This window comes from Eptesicus fuscus, chromosome 20 (genome assembly GCF_027574615.1).
Source record: "Eptesicus fuscus isolate TK198812 chromosome 20, DD_ASM_mEF_20220401, whole genome shotgun sequence".
Classification (NCBI taxonomy): domain Eukaryota; kingdom Metazoa; phylum Chordata; class Mammalia; order Chiroptera; family Vespertilionidae; genus Eptesicus; species Eptesicus fuscus.
In genome coordinates this window covers 393,783-421,472 of record NC_072492.1, presented here as the reverse complement: position 1 = coordinate 421,472, position 27,690 = coordinate 393,783, and the positions used below count along the sequence as shown (strand labels likewise).

General features: G+C 43.7%; 1 protein-coding gene and 1 non-coding gene across 4 annotated transcripts in view; one reads left to right on the top strand and one right to left on the bottom strand.

Annotated features, from left to right (window-relative positions):
• The first annotated feature begins 1,098 nt into the window (after positions 1-1,098).
• Positions 1,099-27,690, top strand: part of DHRS7B (dehydrogenase/reductase 7B) — a 63,914-nt gene continuing 37,322 nt past the window's right edge. For 2 of the 3 annotated variants that reach the window (XM_054709867.1, XM_054709865.1), the window contains exon 1: positions 1,099-1,425. In XM_054709867.1, the coding sequence (XP_054565842.1) occupies positions 1,406-1,425 (20 nt within the window). In that variant the 5' untranslated portion in view covers positions 1,099-1,405. Of the gene's footprint in view, positions 1,426-11,483; positions 11,552-27,690 lie in introns of those variants that run through there. The other variant, XM_054709866.1, reaches the window with a different exon arrangement.
• Positions 8,535-8,667, bottom strand: LOC114227974 (small nucleolar RNA SNORA42/SNORA80 family). The gene has a single exon (XR_003614068.2). It is a non-coding gene; the product is annotated as a small nucleolar RNA SNORA42/SNORA80 family (small nucleolar RNA).

Here is a 27,690-nt window from a genome sequence, read left to right as displayed (position 1 = left end):
TACAAGCCCAGCACAAGTAGCAACCATCTGCAGACTGCTTTGTAGCTCATGCTGAGTGGCCTCGGGCAGAACACAGGCAGTGGCTGACCGGGGCCTGCACCTCCCTTGGGGCTCCAGAGCCAGTGCACCTAGTGGACAGCTTCAGACCACCTTGAAGCACCACCACCCAACCACTTCCATAAGCAGACACACTCAAAGGGCGGACTCTGTGAGCACTGGAGTCCCGCTAAAGTAAGTCGTGCTGCATAAGGTGGGCTCCTGTGTTAGGGGCAGAAATATCCTCAGGTGAGAATGAACAACAACAAAAAAGAAAATATGAATAATAACATGGCAATAAGTACACATATACCAACAATTGAATCTAAAAAGGAAATTAAATGAACAAGCAACCCTGGCCGGTTTGGCTCCGTGGATAGAGCATTGGCCTGCACACTCAAGGTCCCTGGTTTGATTCTGGTCATGGGCACGTATCTCAGCTCCTCCTCTGCCTGGCCCTGGTGGGAGCTTGTGCAGGAGGCAACCAGTTTATGAGTTTCTCTCACATCAATATTTCTCTCTGTCTTTCCCTCTCTCTAAGATCAATGGAAAAATATCCTCAGGTGAGGATTAAAAAAAATGAACAAGCAAAACAGAGGCAGAATCATAGATACAGAGAACACTTTGACGGTTGCTAGATGGGTGAAAAAGGTGAAGGGATTAAGAAGTACAAATTGGTACTTTTGTGACTAGAGTCATGGGGCTGTAAAGTAGAGCATATGGATTATGGCCAATAACATCCTAACAACTGTGTATGGTGTCAGACGGTGTGAGATTTACTGGGTTGATCACTTAGTAAATTATGTAATGTCTAATCACTGGGGTGTATATCTGAAACTAATATAATAATGTATGCCAACGGGCATTGAAAAATAGAAAAAAAGATTTTAAAACAAAACTAAAAACTTTCCCTTTCTGTAGTCCTTTGGAGCTCCTGTTAACTGGGTGGGATGCTTCCCCAATCATGAATCACTTAATAAACCCAATCAGGTCTTCATATTTACTTGTTGAATTATTTTTTACATCATTGATTTTTTTGGTTTATATTTGCATCAATGTCATAATATTTTAATTACTATGGCTTTCTAATAAGTCTTGGTAAGTGTAGCACACATGTCCAAATTTGTCCCCCCTCTGCCCCAAATTTGGGGAGCCCCAAACAAGACCTTCCCACTTCCCCTCCGGAAGGTAGAGGGGAGACACTCAGGTAGGAAGAGGCCCAGCAGACACCTGCGTCCGGCGCGGCCTACGTGCGCCCGGAGGGGCAGCACGGCCAACGCGCTTGCGCAGCCTGAAGGCTGTCATTGGATGGAGCTTGGCGCAGGGAGTTGACGTCACTTCCGAGGCGGAGGACGCGGTTGACTGACCCATGGTCTCTGCGGCTCCCAGGTAGGGGCCGGTGGGAAGGAGCCCCCGGGCAGGCGCCTGAGTCCCGCCCAGAGGCTCGGCGCGCGGGCGTCTCCGGGCTCTGCGGTCCCTTCCCGGGCGCGAGGCGGAGCGAGGGTGCCGAGCGAGCGGGCGCGGTCTCGGGGCGCCGGCTCGGCGTCCTCTCCGGGGAGCCTGCGGCTTCGTCGTGTTCGGGTTGCGCGGCTGGAAACGCGCGTATTGAGGCGGCGGCCCGGCTCGCGCCGTCCTCCCCGCACTGGCGTGTGCAGGCGGCGGACCGGGCCGGCCGCGGACGCGGTGGCCCTGTAGCCAGGTGTCTCGCGGGGTTAGCGAGGAGGTGGGACGGAGTGCGAGCCCGCACCCCCGGCCATGGCGGGTTCGGATGCCGCACCAGATCCTCCTTCCTCGGACGCTTTCTGGCTGTGCCACCTACCCCCTCGCCGCCCGCGTCCTCGGCCGTCACCTTGGAGGGAATACGCCCGCTCCCCGGGTGGTCGGGCACGAGGGAGGGTACGCGCGGCAGGTGCTCAGCCAGTGTCTGGCCCTGTGAGCCGTCCGGATGAGCAGTGGACTGAAATGTCTGGAGTCCTAACACGACTGTACAAAGGAGGCGTCATAAAAGCGCACACAGCCCTGCTCTGTCTCGGACGGAGTTCAGCCTCCTCCTTCAAACGTGGTTAGCCCTCTGGCTGTCCACAGCATGGGAGATGGGGGTTAGAGGAGAGAGAAATACCTAAATGTGAGGCTTACTCGGCATTGGTAATTTGCACTGCACAGCCGATAGACAGAGTGCCATTGTTGTATTTCATTATATTCGTCTCTGGTTTGCAAAAACGATTTAACAAACATAGTTTTAGCCCCACTATGGTCCAAGCCCTGTGTTAGCCACCTAGGACACAAACATGCATAATTTCCTTTCACCATGGATAATTTAGTTAATGTTTTATTTGCCTTCCATGTCAGATGCTACAATTGTTTTATCAACATTATTCTTAGACATGTGTGTTTAGCATCTGCTATGTGGTAGGCACTGTCCTAGGGTACAGCATCAGCAAATAGGCAGGGTCTCTATCCTTATGGGACTTAGGCTCCCCGTGGGGGCTGCAGGACCGAGGGAGGGAGGAGTCAGGGAGATGAAGTTGGAGGGGTAAGCAAGAGTCAGACTACAGCGCTCATGATGGGAAAGAGTTGGGTCTCATCTTAAGAATGGCAGACGCCATCGGAGAGTTCCAGTCACTGGAGTAGCACCAGCAGGTCTGTGTGTATCAGAGATCACTCTGGCTCCTCCGTGGAGGGCCCTTTAAGGAGGCATGCTTAGTGGGGCTTGGTATAGGTTCACTCTGGGGTGAAAAGGGTGAGGGAGGTGTCAGGGCTGAGTCTTCCTTTTCTGGCTTGTGCATCGGGAATGGGAAACGGGAAAGAGCATGAGTTCAGTATTGAGTAGAGGTGCCACAGAGGCAGTGATAGAGAAGGGCCCAACAGACAGCAGAATGGGCCGTCTCTAAAGCGCTTTGGTCGGAGGGATATTTTTCCTGATATTGAGGGCGAGAAAGCCGCAGTGAGGCGGCCCCCTAAGGAGTGGAGACTGTTCTTCACATTTATGTGGGAAAGGTTAAACATAGAATCTACCAGAAAACCTAGAAAATTGTTTCTAGAAATGTAGAAAGGAAGAAAATAGTCCTACTATTGAATAAACATGAACCCAGAATTACAAAAACAAAGAAATCCCATCATTTAAAACATTACACACAAAGTCTCCAGATTCCTTTTGTAAGAAGACTTGATGGCACCATCTACTATGTGTGCTTTTATAGTTCACCCTAAATTCACCTGCTAATTGGGGTGGTCATCTGTGCTAGTTAATTACCTTTATCTGAAGGAAAAATAGAAAATCTCTAATCTCTATGAGCAGGTAGTCATGTAACCTCCCAGGGTGACTGAGTTTCTTCCTTGATGTTTGCATTGAAAAGAGATGGCTTCTAGGCCCTTCAGAAAAAAGTTTCTGGGTAGTATCTGTGGCTGGAGCTAGTTTGTTTACTTATTTATTTATTTTTAATATATTTTTATTTCAGAGAGGAAGAGAGAGGGAGAGAGAGATAGAAACATCAATGATGAGCGGGAATCATTGATCGGCTGCCTCCTGCACGTTGGACTGAGCCCGCAACCCAGGCATGTGCCCTTAACCGGAATCGAACCTGGGACCCTTCAGTCCGACACTCTGTCCACTGAGCCAAACCAGCCAGGGCCTTACTTATTTATTTAATAAGTATATTTTTTATTGATTTCAGAGAGGAAGGGAGAGGGGGAGAGAGAGAGAAACATCAATGAGAGAATAATTGATGGGCTGCCTTGTCCACACCCCACACCAGGGATGGAGCCCACAACCCAGGCGTGTGCCCTGACTGGGAATCGAACCGTGACCTCCTGGTTCGTAGGTTGATGTTCAACCTCTGAGCTACACTGGCCGTGCTAGAGCTAGTTTATTTAGCCTTTTAAAAGATTTGCAGACATACCAAAGGAACAGGAAGGAGTTAAAAATACTGGGTTTTTCAAGGAAATGCTTTAAGAAGAAGGAGGGAGAAAAAGACCTCTTTCCCTTTGGCAAAAGGGAAAAGTTCCTTTTTAAAGTTTATTTACAGTGCAGGAAAGTGTTGGACTGCAGAACACACAGCCTGGGGACTATCCTGGAGATGAGTCTCAAGTGAGCACCTTGCAGCTGTGCATGGCTAGGATGCCCTCCAGTGGTTAGATCTAGCCCATAATTTCTTATACCTACGCTGATTTCATGAAGTGTTATCTGTGGTTCCAGATCCTGCTGAATTCCAGTCAAAAGTTTTGTCTCTGGTAGTTAACCCTTTGAGGACTTGTCCTCTTTCATGTTAATGATGTCATTTCTCACACCCACCCAGTTATAACATATGAGGCCTTTCTTTGGTTGGTAATGTTATGATTTTAACGGGGAAGTGAACTCTCCATTAACCTGTTCTGCAAGGCCATAAGCATGGGAATGAAAATTGAGATTGAATGTCCTGTAAATTTAGCTTGGAAGCTTCTTGCCACCCACCAATGTAAGAAGTTCAACAAATTCCTTTCGATTCTACCTTCTGCATCTTCTTAAATTCACAGTAGCCCAAGACTTGACTAATTGGAGGAAGAGGCATGCTGATGGCCGCGGAATTAATTGAACATTGCTTATGATAGTTTGAGGTTCTTGCTGCAGTTAGCTCCTATTTTATTCAGTAAGGACATTAAGTTTTGAATGGAAGTGTAAATTTTTCCAGGTTTATGTGAGTAGGGCTTAGCTGTTGCTAAATTGGAAATTACTGGTATATTAGTAAACTATTATTTAAAAATTCTCTATGCATATCCTATCTAATAAAAGAGTAATATGCAAATTGACCATACCTCCACTACACCCACAAGCCACACCCACCAGCCAATCAGGAGCGAATATGCAAATAAACCCAACCACGATGGCTGCAGCCATGGAGAGAGCAGGAGGGAGACTTGGGTTTCCCCGGCAATGGAGGAAACCAAGCTTTCCGCCTGCCCTTGTAGGCCTAGGCTTCCACTCAATGCTACAAAGTTTCAATGATAGAAGATAAATAAATCCCAACAAAAATGGCAGCAGCCACGGAGCTGGAGATAGCAGGAGGCTAGGGTTGCCCCTGGCGATGGAGGAGCCAAGCTTCTGCAGCCCTGGTTGGCCTAGGCCTCCACTCCAGGCTACGAAGTTTCAATTGTAGGAGATAAGTAAATCCCAGATACCAGGGCCTCCACTTGGGTCGCTGGGGAGCATGGCCGGCCTGCAAACCACCACAGGCCCCTTGCCCAGGCCGCCCCACGCCCCAAGGGAACCCCCACCCTGATCCGGGACACCCTTCAGGGCAAACCAGCTGGCCCCCACCTATGCACCAGGCCTCTATCCTATCTAATAAAAGAGTAATATGCAGATTGACCATCACTCCAATATACAAGATGTCTGTCCCCATGTGGTCAAAGATCCTGCCCCCATGTGGACACAAGATGGCCACCACAAGATGGCCAGCAGGGGAGGGCAGTTAGGGGTGACCAGGTCGGCAGAGGAGGGAAGTTGGGGGTGACTGGGCCTGCAGGGGAGTGCAGTTGGGGGGGACCCAGGCCTGCAGGGGAGGGCAGTTAGGGGCAAACAGGCTGGCAGGGGAGCAGTTAGGCATCAATCAGGCTGGCAGTGGAGTAGTTAGGGGGTGATCAGGTTGGCAGGCAGAAGCTGTTAGGGGCAATCAGGAAGGCAGGTAGGGGAGCAGTTGGGAGCCAGCAGTCCTGGATTATGAGAGGGATGTCCGACTGCCCGTTTAGGCCCGATCCCACCAGTTGGACATCCCTCGAGGGGCCCCAGATTGGAAAGGGTGCAGGCTGGGTTGAGGGACACTCCCCCACCCCCTGTGCATGAATTTTGTGCACCAGGCCTCTAGTAGTAGTACAATCCAGATTGGCTTAACACATTAGGTAAAGTAGCTCAAGGAAATTGTACCGAGTTCCTGTTAGGCAATGAGCTTATTTACAGTCAGTTATCTCATAAAAGCCTTTGTATTCTGTTTGGGTGATCAGACTGAATTTAGGGATCTATTTACCACCTAGACCAGTGATGGCGAACCTATGACACGCGTGTCAGCACTGACATGCGTAGCCATTTCTGATGACACGCGGCCGCATGCCGAGGATGAAACATTTGCTGCTCCTAAGGATGAAACATTTGCGACTAGAGTCTTGGAGTTAGTTTTTTCCTCAAAGTGACACACTACCCGAGTTATGCTCAGTTTTTTGGCGAAGTTTGACACACCAAGCCAAAAGGTTGCCCATCACTGACCTAGACAGTATTAGAATCCTTCCTCTTTAAGGCTTCATTCAACTAAGGATCTTTTTTACATGACCCCCTATTTGATGCACTTAAGAGTAAAAAGTGGGCTTTAGAGTCTAAATACCTGGTTCAAATCTCTCTTGCTGTTAAAACAATTTTTTTTTTATTGATTTGAGAGAGAGAGAAAATATCATTGATTGGTTGCCTTCTGCACGCCCCACACTGGGGATTGAGCCTGCAACCCAGGCATGTGCCATGACCAGATCTAACTGTGACCTCCTGGTTCATAGGTTAACGCTCAACCATTGAGCCACATCAGCCAGGCCTTTTTTTTTTTTTTTTTTTTTTTTTTGCCATTTGCTAGCTATGCGACTTAAGGTGTTTTCTCATTTAGCAAATGGAAATAACTATCATACCTACCTCCTAGGATTGCCATGAGGATGAAATGAGATCATGGGTATGAAGTTTATTTATAGCCCAGAGTCTTGGCACATTGCAAACACTAAAAAAGTTAGTAATTGCTATTAATATTTTTTTCCACAACAGCCATATATGATAACAGGCTAAAAATTAACTTTAAAAAAATATATATTTTATTGATTTTCTGCCGAGAGGAAGGGAGAGGGAGAGAGAGTTAGAAACATCAGTGAGAGAGAAACATCGATCAGCTGCCTCCCGCACCCCACCTCCCCCACTGGGGATGTGCCTGCAACCAAGGTACATGCCCTTGACCAAATTGAATCCAGGACCCCCCAATCCGCAGGCCGGTCGGTGCTCTATCCACTGAGCCAACCAGTCAGGGCAAAATTAACTTTAAAATTTTTTTTTTTATTTTTAGAATCTGTGTAGTAATATTTTTTTAGTTGTCATGTATTTTTTGTTTCAAAACAAAAATTAATTATATTAGAAATAAAAATGTTCTTTTAGTTTGGTGTTGTTATAAATTTCTTTCTACTGCATTTAAAGGAGTGAAGGGTTGTGACGTTAGATCTCACGGCGCTCTGTAATGTATAAAAAGCACCTAAACGCAGCACATTGCCTTTTCCTGTCAAATGCCAGGTCTTTATAGAGGATGAGCTTTTTCTCTCATGTTAGCCTGGAGATTTATGACAACAAAACAGTGGTTCGTACATACCTGTGTGTGTACCTGCGAAGGGTCCAGTCCAGCAGCTTGCACAAAAGAGTCGTAGTTTTTGCGGGCCGCTGACTCTGTGGAATAGCAGTGGGGCCCTGAAGTCCCAGTTCCTGAAAACCAGGAGATAGGCCTCCTGTGAGGGAGCCCAGTGGTCAGCGTGCTCATTTCTTATGTGCTGCTTGTTTGTTCATCGTTCGTTCAGCAACATTACTACACACGTGCTTTGTGCTCAGCACGGAAACATCAATGAAGCACTGCTTCTTAGAACACGGAGAGACCACATGTTGATGGATCAAGTGCAACAGTTTTCTGGAAGTTCTGGCAGAGGGCACCAGACAATTCTGGGTTTCCTCCTCAGTCTTGTGATAGAAGATTACACTGTGTAGAAGCAAATCAATTAATGAAAAGGGGGATAAAAAAGAGAAGGTCACTTCATTGTTCATTGGTACATAAGGAGAGAGAAGGAAATTTAAACTAATTAATTTGGCCATCCATTAGTTCTAGGCACAGCAAGGAATGAGATTGATATATTCCTTTTCTTTGTTTCTTCTCTGTACTCTTTCTGACATTACCTGCCATCTTTCTAGATAGAAAACCCAGCAATTGTTGTGATAATTGCTGTCATTTATCTGGGCTTCTTAACATACATATACTTATCTAATCCTTACTGCAACTGTGTAAGGCAGATATTAGATATATTTTGCAGGTGAGGAAACTGGTTGAAATATTAAATAGCTTATCCAAAGACACTCACTTAGCCTGGTTATTGGCATTCAAACCAAGGTCTGCCTGGTTCCAAACACAGTTTACTGTATCGATAAACAGTTGAAATTATTATTCACACCTCATTTATATTCTAATAGAAAAATGGTAGCTGGCAACTTGATCTTAGTGAAAAAGCAAGACAGACTTAAATTTAAAGAAATATTAGTTAGGGAGGAAAACCCACTGAATTGTAAGAAATAATTATGCCAGAGGGAAGGTGTGGTTGGACATCTGTAGCAGCTGACACCAGGCCAAGGGTTCAGTGAGGAAATGTGAATTTATACAACAAGAAGAAAGTTTTGCAGTGATTAGTATCTCCACCCCTAACATTAAATGACGGATAATTGCTTTTTTTCCTCTCAACATTTTTTCCCCTGTGCAACCTGCTTCAGTGCCTGCAGCCTAGGGGCAGAGGCTGGGCAATGGTTCAAGGCCGCAGCTTGCTCTGGCGTGGGGCATGTGAGAGACCCAGGGGCACAGGCCTGCCGTCAATCCAAACCCATGCACTCCTCTCAATGTTTTTAATTTAACTTGGCACAGAGAAGACATTTAAATAGGAATATTTGAGACACATTTCTCTTTGATTAGGTTTGTACTGTTGTCAGAGTATTTGTTTCTAGGAGTAGAAAAAATTCTACTTAAAAGTCCTTGCGATAGGGGAGAAGACTTCTGGTATGACAGAGTGAGGAAATTGGCAAATCTCAAAAAAACAGCAACTATAAAGCAGGATAAAATTGTCAAAAACAGTCATATCAGAGGTCTGGAAATCGACCAAAGACATACAACAAATTGGGAAACATTTTTTTTTTATGAAAAACCACTGAACATTGGGTAAGACCCGTGAGAATCTAGTATTATTATCTGGGGTGATGGCTTCCATCCCATAATCCTAGTTCATCAATCAATGCAGTAGTTTTGTTTTTGTGTGTTTTTTCTTAAATGTAGATTTTTAAAAAATGTTTTTTATGGATTTCAGAGAGAGGAAGGGAGAGGGAGAGAGAGAAACATCAGTGAAAGAGAACATCAGTCCTGTACACCCCCTACATGCGCCCTGACCAGTAATCGAACCTGTGACTTCCTAGTAAATGGGACGATGCTCAACCACTGAGCCACGCCGACCGGTCACTGCAGTCGTTGAACCACGGCAGGGCAAGCTGTGAAGACCAGCAGTCTCACTGTTGGAGGAGGCCAAGTATTTGGAACAGAAAACAGCATCATGCCAGAAACTTGGTCAGTAAGGGCAGCAACATGGGTGGCAAGTGAGTGCTGAAGTCTAACAGCTTTGCTAGTTTGAGGCTGTGGCCCTAATTGGGCAATTAGTGGGCGGGTGGACTAGCTGGAAGTTTCACAGGGGCCGGTAGTGAGACAGCTGTAGACGGGCTGCTAAACTCCCCCAGGTCCCGAGGTGCACATACAGAAGACGTGTGAGAGGGCCTGCTGGGAAGCGAAAGCTGAGGAAGACCTGAACATTGTCTGGACTCGGTGCTGTCCTCGCCACACAGACCCACCTGCAGAAGCTGGAAGCTGGTGTTTTTGTTTGTTGGTTTGTTTTGTGAGGTGTTTGGGCACAAACTTTGAGATATGTAATCGATTGTTACTAGAATGAGCTTTTGACCTAGTGAGCTTTTCCAAATTCTAATCAAGCTATGCTGCGAGCCAGGTACACCCACACAGTCTGTAGACAAAGGATGGGGCCATGGCTGTAATGGGCATTCTTATCTCCACCAATCTGAGTGCATGTTTATTTACCATGTTCATAGTTAGTTTTGAACTGTTCTGAGTTAACATGTTTAACCCCATTATAACCTATAGGTGACAAATCATATGTTGAAATTTCTGGTAATAAGAAACATGGGGTTATGCAATAAAGAAACATAAAATGTTTTGAAACTGACAAATATTGCAATTTGAGTGGTGAGTTGCAGTGGTTTTGAGTTGGAATGACTTTGGAGGAGAAAGATTAAACTGGACAAATTGAAGTATATTATGTTTCAGCAAGATTATAAAGTCATTGACAAAATGAAAATGAAACAAAACCCCCAAACCCCAAGTGTATCTTTTGGGAATGTGGCTGGGAAGTGGGCATCAACTCCTGTTGCCTTGTAGCCTGGTGTTGGTTCAGGAGAAGGCAAGGAGTTTGAGAACTGAAGAGCCAACCTCAGAAGAAGAGCTCCTCTGGAACTTTGACCTTTAGCGTCAGGTCCTGTGTCAAACTGGCCCCAAGTCAAAGGTGCAGATGAGGAGCTGGCAAGGTGTTCCCAGTGTCTGAGGCTTTGGGCGAAGATGGTTGGGTGCATTTCCTACAGAGAGAATGTTTGCAAACAACAGGAAGCGAGATAAAGGTAGGAATCTCAGAGGGCAGGTGAGTGTTGGTTGATGACTCCAGCAGAGAGTAGGAGAGAACCTGAGACCCAATCTTGAAGGTCGTGTGGGCCTCATCCAGGGGGCATTGAGGAGCTTTACAGATTTCAAGCAGTGCTGTCCCAGCTTAATTGCTACACCCTTCATGAGAATTTCCCCAGTCTCTCATCAAAATCAGTCACCTTCCCCTGTATGCTCTGTAACTAGAGTCATTAATTTATTTATCCAACAAATGTTTCTCGACACTATACCACATAGAAGGCAGTGAGAGGGAGACAGACAAGTAGACCCAGGGGAGAGATTGCTTTGTTAGAACACTTGGGGAATTACCAGAGCACAAAGTCTTCAGGGTCCGAATCAGGTTTGGGAATCTTGGAAGCATCCTGGAGTAAATACCTGAGGTGGAGGTAGTCAAACAAAATGGCAGTGGGAGAGGAGCTCATTAGCAGGTTTGAGATGGCAGAAGCAAGGATCGAGAAACATGAAAATATCAGTAGAAATTCAATATGAAGAACAGAACAAAGGTTGAAGATAAATTAACAGCCTCAAAAATCAGTGGGACATCGAATGAACTAACATTTGGGAGTCCCAGAAGAGTGGTGAAGGAATGAGGCAGAAAAAAATAACTTGAAATAATGTCTAACAATTGCCCAGTATGATGAGAAACACTGTGTTAGTTTCCTGTTGCTGCAGTAATGAGTCACCACAAACTCTAACAGTTTAACCCTCACAAATTATTGCAGTTCTGGAGAGCAGAAGTCCTAAAATCAGCTGTCAGCAGAGCTGGATTTCTTTAGCGGTTCCAGAGGAAAATCGGTTTACTGCCTTTCCCAGCTTCTACAGGCCACCAGCGTTCATTGGCTCAGGGACTCCTCCTCACATGCCTCCAGCCTCTACTGCTGTTGTCACATCTACTCTATGACTTCATCTCCTGCCTCTCTGTATGAGGACCCCTGTGATCTGGATAAGGCAGGATAAGCTCCCCATCTCCAGACTTTTATTCACATCTGCAATGTCCCTTTTCCCGTGTAAGTAAGATAATTTACACTACTAATAGGTTCTGAGGATTGTGGACATCTTTGGGGTATATTATTCAGGGCATAACACAAACATTAATATACAGATCCAAGAAACTCAATGAACTCCCGTAGGATAAACACAAACCTAGATACATCAGAGTAAAATTATTGACAAACAAAGATAAAACCTTAAAAGCAACAAGAGAAAATTTACTCCTTACATCTAGGGAAACAACCATATGATTAATGGCTAACTTCTTATCATAAAGAATGTTATGTACGTACTCTGTCCTTAAAGTCCTTAGCATGTAAGGAGCTTAGAAGTTGCCCTTTCATCATCATGAGTAAAAAGCTGAACAGACTGAAAAATCAACCAACACTTGCCCTGGCCAGTGTTCTCAGTGGTTAGAGCATTGGCCTGTGCATCCAAGGGTCACGGGTTCGATTCCTGATCAAGGGCACGTACCTGGATTGCAGGTTGGAGTGCCTGTGGGCGGCAACCACCAATGGGTCTCTCTCACAGCTATGTTTCTCTCTCGCTCGCTCGCTCTCTTTCTCCCCTCCTTCGCTCCTTCCTTTCCACTCTCTCCAAAAACATGGATGGAAAAAAAATACCCTCAGGTGAGGATTAACAACAACAAAAATCAACTCTTGGTAGATCCATCAGTTGAGGTCAAAAGGAAAACTACTGTCCCCACTCCCCCAAATTGGAGAGACAGGCGGATGCACGGAACCACAATGTGCTGGAGCAGAAGCCTGGGGTAGGAAAACCTGGACTAATTGACAAACTGCTGGCGGCTGAGTGTGGACAGTCTGGGAGTTAGAAACGCCAGAGGAGCCCAATCAAAAGGGGGCCCACACTGTGTGAGTTTTACCTCCAGGAGCTCTACGAGGCCCTCAGTGAATGTTGGGGAAAATGCCCTTGTGCTCCTGGCAGGGGGAGGGGGAAAGGAATGATTTTGAAATATGTCAGAGCATCCTGTTCTTCCTGAGGCCTCCCCTCAGGAGAAACTGTGTTAGCAGAGCCTAACCTACCTCGGGACGGGGAAATTCCTAACTCCACCTCTTTCTAGCCATCCTGGCCCACCTAAGAAGAGGAGGAAAAACCAACCAACCAACCAACAAACACTGAGAAGCACTGGTGAAGTTCACAGTCCAGGGCATAGTCTCACCAAAAGACTAAGACCTAATCATAGAAGTATATAACGCTCCCTTGCCCTAAATAACTAAAGGCCTCTTTACTGCAGTTCTTTTGAACTAGTATATCATGTCTGCCTTCAACAAAACAGGCATATTGCAAGGCAAAAAAATAATACAGTTTGAAAAGACTGAACAAGCATCAAAACCAGAGTCAGATATGTCAGGGAAGTTGGAATTATCAGACTTTTATTTTAAAATATATATTTCTATTGATCTCAGAGAGGAAGGGAGAGGAAGAGAGAGATAGAAACACCAATGATAAGAGAATCATTGATTGGCTGCCTCCTGCATGCCTCACAGTGGGGATCGAGCCCACAACCTGGGCATGTGCCCTGACCAGGAATCAAACTGTCACCTCGTGGTTCATAGTTGATGCTCAACCACTGAGCCATGACGGCAGGCAGACCAGTAATTTTTAAAAACTATGATCAAGATGCTAAGGACTTTAGGGAAAGAGTACATAACATGCAAGAACAGATGGATAATGTAAGCAGAGATGGAAAATCTGGGAAAGAATAAAAACAAAATTGTAGAGATTTTAAAAACACTATATGAGAAAAGAAAAATATCTTTGATGGGCTCAGTAGTCAACTCGGCATGGCTGAGGGAGGAATCTCTGAGCTTGAGAATACGATAGTAGAAATGTCCAAAACTGAAAAGCAGAAAGACAGTAGAATATCCAAGAACTGTGGAACAACTACAATGTGTGTCACATGTGTAATGGGAATACCAGAAGGGAAAAAATCCAGAAGCAATATGTGAAGCAGTAATGATTGAGAATGTTTCCAAATTAATCTGAGACACCAACTCACAGATCCAGGAATCTCAGAGAACACCAAGTAAGGCAGTGTAACCCCCACAAAAGAACCCCACAAACACATGACACCTAGGAATAATACCATAGGTAAACTTCAGAAAACCAGAGGGAGAAAAAATATTGAAGCCAAAAGAAGAAAACTACTTACCTCTAGGTAAGAACTACATCTGACTTAACATAGTGGAGTGAACTCTTTACAGCCTGGAGCGGGGAAAACAAGCCTACCAGCCTAGAATTCTGTGCCCTGCAAAATTATCCTTCAAAAGTGAAGCAGCAATAAAGACTTCTCAGACAAAAATGGAAGGAATTTATTTCCAGTAGACCTGCCTTAAAAGAACTTACAAATTCTCGTTCAGCCCATTTGTCTCAGTGGTTGAGCATCGATCCATGAACCAAAAGGTCGCTGGTTCGATTCTCAGTCAGGGCATATGCCTGGGCTTCAGGCTTGATCCCTAATCCCTGGTAGAGGGTGTGCAGGAGGCAGCCGATTGATGATGTTTTTCATCGGTATTTCTGTCCCTCTCCCTTCCTCTCTAAAAATCAATTAAAACATATGTATTATATATTTTTTAAATGTTCTTATTGATTTCAGAGAGGAAGGGAGAGAGAGATAAAAACATGAATGATGAGAGAGAGTCATTGATCAGCTGCCTCCTGCACACCCCCTACTGGGGATTGAGCCCACAATCTGGGCATGTGCCTTTGACCGGAATAGAACTTGGGACCCTTCATTCCCTAGGTCAAAACCCTATTCACTGAGCCATACTGGCTAGGGCTAAAATAATAATTAAAAAAAAAAAGTTCTTCAGAGGGAAGTTGATATAGGACAGAAATTCAGATCTATATAAAGAAAGGAAGCACATTGGTGAAGGAACAAATGAAAGTAAAATAAAAACATCTTTCTTATTGACCTAACACATAACAGTTTACTCAAAATAATAATAGAAAATGTGTTCAATTTAAAAATATGTATGTGTGTGTGTGTGTGTGTATGCATATATATCATATCTAGTAAAAGGGTAATATGCAAATTAACCATCACTTCATCACAAAGATGGCGGCGCCCATAGCCACAAGATGGTGGTACCCAGTCCTCTCAGCCCCGCCGGAGTCCCCCAGTGCTGGGGGAGGGAGCAGCCACGGAGAGTGGGCAGCGTGAGTAGCCTGGCGGAATGCTTGCTTCATCGCTGTGCCTGGCTCGGGCTGGCCCCCTGGAGCCGGAGTGGACACGGGCAGGGACAGGAGGTCCGGCCTGCAGCCTCTGCAGCCGAGTGCAGGCCCGGAGGGAGATGGTGGGCCCGCCTCCTGCGGAAGGAGTGAGGCTTCCTTCCACGTTGCTTCCGCCTTGTGTGGAAGCCGCACGCCTCCCTGCGGCGCGCTATGGTTCCTGCCGGCTCCTGCGGAACGTGACATTGCGCAATGGGCTACTAGTGTTTATATATAAGTGAAATGAATGACAGCAATGTTTTAAGAGATGGATGAGAGGAAGTGGGAATATTTTATGACTTATATTACCTGTGAAGTGGTATAGTATTGTTTGAAAGTGGGCTTGGATTCCATTCTCCATTGCAACCACTTTAAAAAGTATAATTGCTATGCTAAGGAAGGTGAGAAAATGAAACCACATAAATGTTTAGTTGAAACCACAAAAGGTGGAAAAACTGGAAGACAAAAATATGAAAAAGAAAAGGACAACAAACAAAATAGTTAATAAGTATGGTAGATATTAATTCAACTCTATCTATAATCACATAAACATCAATGGCCCAAGCACTTCAGTTAAAAGACAGAGATTGTCAGAATGAATCACAAAACAAGACATATCTATATGTTGTCTATAACAAATCTTCTTTAAGCGTAAAGACATATATTAAAGGAACAGAGAAATATACTAATTAAAGGAAAGCAAGAGTAGCTATATTAACCTTTTGCACTCGGATGTCGAGTGTGACTCGACACGGTTAGCATTAGAATAAAGGAATCGAGAAAAAAGCAAGCGAGTGCAAAGGGTTAATTCCAGACAGGGCAGAGTTCTGAGTGAAGAAAGTGATCAGGAATAAGAGGGCATTATCTCTATATATCTCTGTATATAAAATGCTAATATGCTAAGTGTCCAGCTCTCCGACCGGTCAGTATGATGTGCACTGACCACCAGGGGGCAGACGCTCAATGCAGGAGCTACCATGACACGCACTGGCCATTTACAGAGAAACGGCACCTTGGACCTGGTGCTGACAAAGCAACACTCGGCTCCCCCCAAGTGGAACACAGGCCCCGTCCCCACCCTGGAGCAACAGCCCACCAAATCACAGCCAGTGCTGCCAAGACCCCATGGCGCAAAATGCACCCACAGTCCAGCCCAGCCCAGCCCAGCCCAGAAATGGTGGCTGTGGGCGCAGGGTAATGACATCATGTAGCAATGCCCGGCTTCCTCTCCCTAGCCACAGGCCATTTATCAATGAACGGCACTGCGGAACTGGCGCCCACAAAGCAACACTCGGCTTCCCCCAAGTGGGACACAGACCCCGCCACACCCTGGAGTGACAGCCCACCAAATCATAGCAGACACTGCCGAGACCCCATGGCACAAAATGTGGCACACAGCCCAGCCCAGCCCAGAAACGGTGGCTGTGGACTCAGGGTAATGACATCACGTAGCAACGCCCGGCTTCCTCTCCCTAGTGACTAGCCTCCTTGCAGTTTCTTCACAACTTGCTTTATAGCCAGGTGCAAACATTTCACACTGTAACCATATGTCTGTGAAGTGTTTTCCATGCCTCATCTCATTTGATCCTCACAGAAGTCCTGGAGTAGGTCGATAGGAGACTCGGTGGAATCCTATTTTCTTTTCATTAGCCACAAAACGGAGGTTTAGAAAGCTTAGAAACTTGACCTGACTGAAAAGAAGTAAGAAATGGTGAATCTTGAAAATGACTTCAGGTTTTCTCACTGCAGAATATAGTCAAACACTTCTGCAGTTAAATATTTTACCCTTTGTTCTCCATGCGTGATCTACAATTATAATCTGCTTCGTGTTGATATTTACTGCTGTGTTGCTGACAATTACCTGAAAGAGAAGTTGGGGTGCTTCACTGGGCTGGAAAAGTTTAGCTACATCAGAAAGCAGGTCTAATTAAGCAAGTTTATTCTATATAAAAGGCTAAGTTGACTGGCGCATGCACAGTACATATAAAGCTCTTGCTGGTGCCAATCACACATGTGTGTTTCCATCTGTCATTGTCGATCATGAAGTTGGTTGACACTTCTATTATAGAGAAAGGGCAAATAGCGATATTAAAATATTTCTTCTAATTAATTTCCTTTCAATGTGCACGAATTTGTGACCTGGCCACTAGTATAAAGACAAAGGGTCAATGATCCATGAAGGCACAGCATTTCTTAACACATATGCACCTAATAGAGTGCCAAGATACCTGAGACAAAAATTGATAGAACTACAAAGAGAAATTGATGATGAATCTAATATTGTAATTGGAGACTTTAACACCTCTCTATCAGAAATGGAGAGATCTAGCAGGCAGGAAATCAGTAAGGATAAAGAGGAAAGCAGATTATAATAAGGAAGGTCCATAGGTGACCGTCTGACAGGAGTCACAGCAGGGTGGTTTAAGGGATGAATGAGAGGAAGGAGTGGAGAATAGTAGTGAGAAGCACAGATGAGCCCACTGTATCTTCCAGCCAGTATATGAGAGTTGTGGGAGAGAAAAAGGCCAACACTGCAGCGGTCTGCAGTGAAATCCATTTTCTCAGGAGGAAGTAGACGTTGTTGGAATAAGAGGTGAAGGGACCATTCAGAGTACAGATTGAAGATGCAGGGATTTTGCTGACGACAGACCAAGAGGACCACAGGTCTCAGAATATGGGGAGGGGTTGGAGATTGGGTCAGAACAGGGAGTGCACAGAATGATTTGGGGTTTGGGAGCCAGGGGATGTTGCAGGAGATATGGACTTCCTGTAGTGACTGACAGGGATGAAAGGGTTTGATGAGATTGGCCCAAGTCATTTCCAGGCAGACAGGGGTGGTGGGTTGGGCACTGCAATAGGAGTGGGAATGGAGGGCCTTCCTGGGAGCTTCCACTGACCTGTTGGTGAAGGTAGTTACTCTTTATCGTGTGGAGAGAGGTTTGCAGATAGCTTTGTCATCCCCAGGTGGCTCATTCTCTCTTGGTAGACAGCTATGGAGATCTTCAGGAGTTTCAATCTTTAGTACCCATTAAAACTACTAGAGAAGAGTATTAAGAGTCCAGATTCCCAGGTCTCATCCTTTGTGATATTATCAATTTCAAAGGTCTGCACTGGGCGAGGCCCTTGATTTACGTTTTTTAACAGGTGCTTCTAATGCAGGTAGTGATTGGATTACAAAGAGTAATGTGGCTCTGAACCATCTTCATCTTCTCTCTATATAAAAGCCTAATATGCAAAATGTCCCCTCGGGAGTTCGACTGACCGGGAGTTCGATTGCTCACTATGACATGCGCTGACCATCAGGGGATGGCTCCAAACAAAGGAAGGCTGCAGCCAGCAGCCGGGGAAGGGAGGCTCCGTGCATTAGGCCTCTAGTAAAATATATCAGAAAGTGAGGCCTGAAAAAGCCTTGTCACATACTCTGCAAGTCAGTCACCTGGTCTCAGGTCCCGTGAAGGGCCCAGATTAAGACCCCACCCACCATGCTGCCCCATGTAGATGCCACTATAACTTGACATTAGTCAGTTTGTTTCTCTTGGTGTTCTGCTTGGGGTATTTATTAGCTAATTTTATTTTACAAGGTTGGTACTTCTAATGTAGCTAATTAATCACTTTTCCTACTTTATTTTGGCAAAGTAGAGCATGAAGGAGAAATGATAGACATGTGCAAAGATGTACGAATTTAAAGTAATACAGCGAACCCTTATTTACTCATTACCCAACATCAACAACCATTAGTGTTTTGCCATACTAGAAGGAAACTTAAATCTTTCATTTTCTGACATATATTTGATTTTTAAATGGTTTGCTTTCACCTCATTCTGTGGCTGAGCTTATTAATGCTTATATGATTAGGGGGGTGGGGGAAGCTTTGTTATATAACAGTGTATATTGGCTTTCTAGTATAAATGCAATTTAAAAGATAGTCCTTATGCTATTACACTCTGACAATAATATTGTGAATGTATAAAATATATTTCCAATTTAAGGATTTTTTTTCTTTTAATATAGACTCTAAAATTTGTCAAATCTTGTTTAATTGAAAAGGCTTTGAGCCCTAACTGGTTTGGCTCAGTGGATAGAGCATCGGCCTGCGGACTGAAGGGTCTCAGGTTCGATTCCAGTCAAGGGCATGTACCTTGGTTTTGGGCACATCCCCAGTAGGGGGTGTGCAGGAGGCAGCTGATCAATGTTTCTCTCTCATCGATGTTTCTAACTCTCTATCCCTCTCCCTTCCTCTCTGTAAAAAAATCAATAAAATATATATTTTTAAAAAGGCTTTGAGAGAGAAATAGGTGGAAAATTATGCATGGGGAAAAGTTGGAAATCTGCTAACATTGGGTGAAATAAATAGATTGATCAAGTACTTACTGTGGACCTATCCTGACAAGGTGTAGCTAAGTCCTCAAGGAGGTATTTGCTAGGGTGCTGGGAAAATAAAGTGATAGGGCACTAACCAGGCTATCCTATCTAATAAAGAGGGAATATGCTAATTGACTGCCCTGCCCTCAAAGATGGCGGTGCCCACAGCCAATAAGGAGGGAATATGCTAATTGACTGCCACACCCTCAAAGATGGCAGCATCCACCTCCACAAGATGGTGGCGCCCAGTCCCCTCAGCCCCGCCAGGGCCGCAGGTGCATGGCATGGCTGGGCCTGCCCCCAGCCGGGTCCAGCCACTCCGCACGCCTGACTCCAGAGCCCCTCAGCCCCCCAGCCACCCAGGGCCAGCCCGAGGGATGACCAAATGACTGAACAACCAGGCTGCGTGGGGCAACCAGGCTGGCAGGGGCATTAGTGAGGGATGACCAAACGACTGAACAGCAGGCTGTGTGGGGTGACCAGGCCGGCGGGGGGGCTGTTGGGGGCAACCAGGCTGGCAGCGGGGGGGCAGTTGGGGATGACCAGACCAGCAGGAGGGCTGTTGGGGGTGACCAGACCAGCAGGAGGGCTGTTGGGGTGACCAGGCTGGCAGGGGGGGCAGTTGGGTGCGACCAGGCCGGTGGAGGGGTGCAGTTGGAGGCTACCAGGCCGGCGGGGGCAGGGGGCAGTTAGGGGCGACCAGGCAGGCAGGCAGGTGAGCAATTAGGAGCCAGTGGTCCGGGGATTGGAGTGGGTATAGGCTTGGCTGAGGGGACCCCCCCCCCATTCATGAATTTTGTGCACTGGGCCTCTAGTTTTTAAATGAAAGCATAGAGATTGGCAATGGAAAAACCCTCTCAGGTTGTTATGCTGTCTTTTTCCTTTAGTCCTTCCAGTATGTGAAATTCTTCTTTTATGTTTTCTGGCATTAAAGTCAGTGCACTAAAAGTTCTAAGTAGGAGCATTATGAAACCTGTTTCAGAATAAAGGCCATTTCTAGTTAAATTTCAAAATAATGTTTTCCAGGTCTAAAAATAGCTTGGAATTCAGGGTTACCCATCATCCCAAGTAATTACATTGAGGCAGATTGTCTGAGAGAGAGGCTGGTTAATCAAGTTCATGAAGGAAACCAAACAATTTGTTAAAATTCAAAATTATCTGATTTCAACCATTGATATTAGATAGCATTTAATATTTAATCCTATGTGAATGAAATAATTTTTTTTCCTATTTTTTCATTGTGATAAAATACACATAACATAAAAGTTACTGTCTTAACCATTTTTAAGCATACAGTTTGGTGGTATTAAATACAGTCATAATGTGCCACCATCATCACTGCCTGTCTCCAGAACTCTTTATCTTTTAAAACTTAAACACTTCATCTTTAAAACTTAAAAAAATAACTCTTCATTCTCCCCTACCCCAGTCCCTGGTGACCTCATTCTACTTTCTGTCTCTATAACATTAAAGAATGTAGAAGTGATTTCCTACAGTATTAGTCCTTTTGTGACAAATTTTGGCTTATTTCCCTTAGTATGTCTTCAGTGTTCATCCATGTTGTAGTATACAATAGTACTTCCTTCCTTTTTCTTGCCTTTTCAAAATATTTTTATTGAATTTTTAGAGAGAGAGAGGAAGGGAGAGGGAAAGAAAAGAAGAAACTTTGATGTGAGAGCAGAACATTGATCGATTGGCTGCCTCCTGCATCCTCCTAACAGGGATCGATCGAGCCTGCAACCTGGGCCTGTGCCCTAACTGGGAATTGAATCAGCAATCTTTTGGTGCATGGTACGATGCCCAAGAAAGACAGCCACAACGCCAGGGTTGAACTTCCTCCCTTTTTAAGGTCAAAATGTTTTATTGTATATACCAAATTTTGTTTATCCACTTATTGATTGATTGACATTTAGATTGTTTCCAAATTTTAACTATTGTGTATAATGCTGCTATGGGAAGATTAAAAATGGGGCAGAATAAGTGGATGTTGCATGGACATGCTTCCAGGACGAAACTGGAATTACAACTAAAATATAGGAAAATTTGCCCTAGCTGGTCTGGCTCAGTGGATAGAGTGTCAGACTGTGGACTGAAGGATCCCAGGTTCAATTCCGGTCAAGGGCACATGCCCGGGTTGCGGGCTTGATCCCCAGTTGGGGGCGTGCAGGAGGCAGCCAATCGATGGTTCTCTCTCATCATTGATGTTTCTGTCTCTCCCTCTCCCTTCCTCTCTGAAATCAATAAAAATAAATAAGTAAAAATAAAGTATAGGAAAACTTTCTGAATAGTCAACTGAAGACTCACTGGAGAGAACCCTCATATGCAAGGACTGAAAGTGGAGACCACATAGAGACTGGTAGGAGGGGTGGAGGCAGGACAAGGTTGGCTGGGCTCCCACAGACTGCAACTGAAGTTCTAGAGAGATATCTCAGTTCTGGGGGATTGCCATTAAGAATTCTGGGGTCTAATCCCCAAGTGGGCCCCCCGGTAGAGAGCACCAGAACTGAAAAGGGTACCCACATAACATCTGGCTATGAAAAGCAGCAGGGTTGCTGTCTGCCATGGACAGCAACCTCTTAAAGGCCAAAGCACAAAATTCTCTGTGGAGCCACCCACTGTGTGCTCTGGCAGAGGGAGGGCAGAGAGGACTGGAGCTGTGTGAGCAGAAGCCAGGGTTGGGGGCTCTGGGGTTAGAGCTCAGAAGGCAGACAGCCTGGTTTTCTGTGCTGAGTCATTCCCTCATACTGTGGAGGTCATCTTTTTCACATGACATTTGCTATACAGGTATCTTTGCCTGGGTGGAAGACAGTTGAGCCACCTATTGTAAAACATGTTGCCCCATGGTATGGAGATTTTGAGGCCCATTAAGAGACTGAAAATAACAATTATCCTCCAGGCAGAAGCAATTGCTCCAATCTGTTGAAAAAAACTCTCACACCTGTGGATGATTGCCTGAGGGCTATTCAAGACAAAATCCTATCAGTCTATAGGCAGAGGCGGTCTCTGGAGGCTTTGAGTCTTTGCCTGATCTAATTAGCTAGAAACAGCATTTGACACTGTCCTGCACTAGAGATTGAAAGGGGTAGCAGATCTGCCTAATACATAGTCACAAACCCAAACAGGCAGCCAAAATAAGGAGACAAAGAAACAACCTCCAAATGAAAGAACAAGAGAATTTTTCAGAATAAGAGATAAATGAAATGGAGATAAGAAATTTAAAATGGCAATAAGTAAGTCGTTATCAATAATAACCTTAAATGTAAATAGATTAAGTGCTCCAATAAAAAGACATAGGGTAGCTGAATGGATAAAAAAAACAGACCCAATTATATGCTATCTACAAGAGACCCACCTCAGAACAGAAGATACACAGGATGAGAGTGAAGGAATGAAAAAAATTTTCCATGCAAATGGAAAAGAAAAAAAAAGCTGTGGTAGCAATACTCATATCCAACAAAATAGACTTCAGAATGAAGGCCATCACAACAACGGTCACTACATAATTCTAAAGGGTCGATCCAACAAGAGGATAGAACCCTGGTAAACATATATGCACCCAATATAGGAGCACCTAAATATATAAAAATACTTCTAGAGGACTTTAAGGGAGAAATCAATAACAATGCAGTCATAGTAGGGGACTTTAACACCCTGCTGACAGCACTGGATAGAACTTCCAGACAAAAAAAATTAACAAGGAAACAGTGACTCTAAAGGACACAATGGATTAGATGGATTTAATTGATATTTATAGAACTTTCACCCCAAAGCTGCAGAATATACATTCTTCTCAAGTGCACATGGGTCATGCACAAAGATAGACCACATGTTAGGACACAAAACAAGTCTCTACAAGTTCAAGAAGATGGAAATAATATAAATCATCTTCTCAGATCACAGTGGAATGAAATTAGAAATCAACTACAGTAAAAACAAACAAATTTTGAACACATGGAGGCTAAATAGCATTTTATTAAACAATGAATCAGTTCCCAACGAGTTCAGGAAAGAAATAAAAACTTCCTTGAAACAAATGAAAATGAACACAGAACAACCCAAAATCTCTGGGACACAGCAAAAGCAGTCCTGAGAGGGAAATTCATAGCACTACAGGCCTACCTCAAAAAAAACTCACACAAAAAACACAAAAACAACAACAACAAAAGCCACAAGGAAAATCAACAATAAACTATTTAACTCTACAACTTAAAGAACTAGAAAGAGAATAACAAGAAAAGCCCAGAGTAGTGGAAGGAGGGAAATAATAAAGCTAATAGCAGAAATAAATGACATAGGGACTAAAAAGACAATACAAAAAAAAAAAAAAATCAGTGAAACCAAGACTTGGTTCTTTGAAAGGATAAACAAAATTGATGATCCATTAGCAAGATTCATCAAGAAGTAAAGAGGATCTAAAAATAAAATCAGAAATGGAAGTGGAGAAGTATCCACTGACCCCACAGAAATACAAAGGGTTGCAAGGAAGTACTATGAAAACTATAGGCCAACAAGCTGGGCAATGTGGATGAAATGGGAAAATTCCTAGAAAAATACAATCTTCCAAAACCAAGTCAGGAGGAATCAGAAAACCTGAATAGACCTATAACAAGTGATGAAATAGAAGCAGTAACCAAAGAATTTCCAGAAACAAAAGCCCTGGTCCGGACGGCCTCACAGGGGAGTTTTACCAAACATTCAAAGAACTGACATCTATACTTCTCAAACTATTAAAAAAAAATCCAAGGGGAAGGAACACTTCCAAGCTCTTTTTATGAGGCCCACATTATCCTAATTCCAAAACCAGATAACAACACTACAAAGAAAGAGATATAAACGCCAATATCCCTGATGAACATAGATGCTAAAATTTTTTTAAATATATATTTTATTGATTTTTTACAGAGAGGAAGAGAGAGGGATAGAAAGTTAGAAACATCGATGAGAGAGAAACATTGATCAGCTGCCTCTTGCACACCCCCTACTGGTACATGCCCTTGACCGGAATCGAACCTGGGACCCTTGAGTCCGCAGGCCGACGCTCTATCCACTGAGCCAAACCGGTTTCGGCTAGATGCTAAAATTTTTAACAAAATATTAGCAAATCGGATCCAGCAATATATTAAAAAGATCATACACCGTAACCAAGTGGGATTTATTCCAGGGATGCAAGGCTAGTACAATATTTATAAATCAATAAAAGTGATACATCATATAAACAAATTGAAGGAAAAAAATCACATCATAGCAATAGACACAGAAAAAGCATTTGACAAAAATCCAACACCCCCGTTTTTAAGAAAAAAAATATTTTTATTGATTTCAGAGAAGAGAGAGAGAGAGAAAGAGAAAGAAGACATCAGCAATGAGAGAGAATCTTTGATCGGCTGCCTCCTGCACCCGAGTCCCCAACATGGGCATGTACCTTTGATCAGAATCGAACCCGGGTCCCTTTAGTACAGAGGCTGACACTCTATCCACTGAGCGAACCAGCTAGGGCCAACACCAATTTTTGGTAAAAACTCTCAGCAAAGTGGGAATAGAGGTAGCATATCTCAACATGACAAACCTACAGCAAACATCATACTCAATGGTCAGAAACTAAAACCATTTCTCCTAAGAACAGGAACAAGACAGGGATGTCCATTTTACCACTCTTATTCAACATAGTATTGGAAGTCCTAGCCACAGTGACCAGACAAAAAGAAGAAATAAAAGGCATCCAAATTGGAAAGGAAGAAGTAAAGCTCTCATTATTCTCAGATGATATGGTATTGTACATAGAAAACCCTAAAGACTCCACCAAAAAAACTAGATTTAATAAACGAATTTGGCAATATAGCAGAATAAAAAATCAAAAGCAAAAAATCAGTGGCTTTTTTATACACCAATAATGAATTCTAAGAAAGAGAAACTTGACAAGCAATCCCATTTACCATTGCAACAAAAAGAAATTAAGATACTTAGCAATAAACTTAACCAAGGAGGCAAAGGACCTGTACTCATAAAACTACAGGACATTGAAAAAAGAGGTAGAAGAAGATATAAACAAGCTGAAGAATATACCATGTTCATGGATTGGTAGAATCAACATCATTAAAATGTCCATACCATCCAATGCAATCTAAAGATTCAGTGCAATCTCCATTAAAATACTAAAAACATATTTCACAAATCTAGAACAAGTACTCCAGAAATTTATATGGAACCACAAAAGACCTTGAATATCTAGCCATCTTGAAAAAGAAGAACGAAGTTGGAGGAATGACAGTATCAGATTTCAAGTTATACTACAAAGCCACCATAATCCAAAGAGCCTGATACTGGCGTAAGAACAGGCATATAGATCAAAGGAACAGAACAGAGACCCCAGAAATTGACCCAAGCCATTACTGCTCAATTAATATTTGACAAAGGAGGCAAGAGCATACAATGGAGTCAAGACAGTCTCTTCAATAAATGTTGGGAAAATTGGACAGATACATGCCAACAAATGAAACTAGACTGACAACTTACACCATCCACAAGAATAAACTAAAAATGGATAAATGTAAGTTGTGAAACCATAAAAATCCATCCTGTAAGAAAACATAGGCAGCAAAATCTCAGACATCTCTCGTAGCTATATATTTATAGATACATCTCCTAGGGCAGTGGTCGGCAAACACATTAGTCAACAGTGCCAAATATCAACAGTACAATGATTGAAATTTCTTTTGAGAGCCAAATTTTTAAAACTTAAACTTCTTCTAACGCCACTTCTTCAAAATAGACTCGCCCAGGTCGTGGTATTTTGTGGAAGAGCCACACTCAAGGGGCCAAAGAGCTGCATGTGGCTCGTGAGCCGCAGTTTGCCGACCATGGTCCTAGGGCAAAGGAAACTAAGGAGAAAATAAACAAATGGAACTACATCAAAATAAAAAGCTTCTGCACAGTAAAAGAAACGATTAACAGCCAAAGGGAACACACTGTATGGGAGAACATATTTGGCAATGATCCATCTGATAAAGGGTTAATATCTAAAATACATAAGGAACTCATACAACTTAACAAAAGGAAGACAATCCAATGAAAAAATGGGCAAAAGACCTAAATAGACACTTATCCAAAGAGGACATACAGATGGCGAAGAGACATGAAAAAATGCTCAAAGTCACTGATCATCAGAGAGATGCAAATTAAAACAACAATGAGGTATCAACTCACACCTGTCAGAATGGCTACCATCAACAAATCAACAAATGACAAGTGCTGGTGAGGACGTGGAGAAAAGGGAACCTTCGTGCACTGCTGGTGGGAATGCAGACTGGTGCAGCCACTGTGGAAAACAGTACAGAGTTTCCTAAAAAAATTAAATATGGAACTGCCATTTCACCCAGTGATTCCACTTCTAGAAACATATCCTGAGAAACCCAAAACACAATCAGAAAGAATATATGCACCCCTATGTTCATAGCAGCACAATTTACAATAGCTAAGATCTGGACACAGCCCAAGTGCCCATCAGCAGAGGAGTGGATAAAGAAGCTGTGGTACATTTACACCATGGAATACTATGCAGCTGTAAAAAAGAAGAGTCTCTTATCCTTTGAGACAGCATGGAGGGACCTGGAGAGTATCATGCTAAGTGAAATAAGTCAGTCAGAGAAAGACAAGTATCACATGATCTCACTCATATGTGGAATCTAATTAACAAAATAAACTGATGAACGGAGTGGATCCAGAGCCATGGAAGCATGGAACAGAGTGCGGAATCTCAGAGGGAAGGCAAGGGAAGAGTGGGGGCAGGGAGGTAATCAACCAAGGAGTTTTTATGCATATATACATGTCCCATGGACACACATGAGGCCATGCATATATAGGGTGGTGAGGACCTGGGGAAGGGGGCTGGAAGAGTTCAGTGGGGGCAAAAAGGGGACATATGCAATACTTCCAACAATACAATTAAAAAACCAAAATCCCAATAAAGATTAAAAATAAAATAAATGGTGGTCATCGAACGTAGAGGATGACTAGATCAACTCAGGGAGAACATCAACATATAGATAGTAAAAAAAAAATAAAAATCATAGAAGCCGTCAAAAAGAACCAGGCAGAAATTTAGAAGTCAATAACAAAAATGAAGGATACAGTAAAGGATCAAATCAGTGATTTGGAAGACAAGGTAGCAAAAAACACCCTGTCAGAACAGCAGGAAAAAGAAAGAGTTCCACCCCAAAAGAGGACAGTTTAAGGGACCTCTGGGACAACATCAAGTATCTCACCATTTGTATTATAGGAGTACCTGAAGGAGAAGAGAGACAGCAAGTGATTGAAAACCTATTTGATGAGATAATTACTGAAAACTTTCCTTACCTGGAGAAGCAAATAGACATACATGTCCAGGAAGCGCAGAGAGTCCCAAACAAGATGAACTGAAAGAAGCCCACACCAAGATACATCATAATTAATATGGCAATGGTTAAAGACAAAGAGAATTTTAAAAGCAGCAAGAGAAAAGCAGTTATCTACAGGAAGGCTCCCATAAGACTGTCAGTCAGCTGATTTCTCAACAGAAACTTTGCAG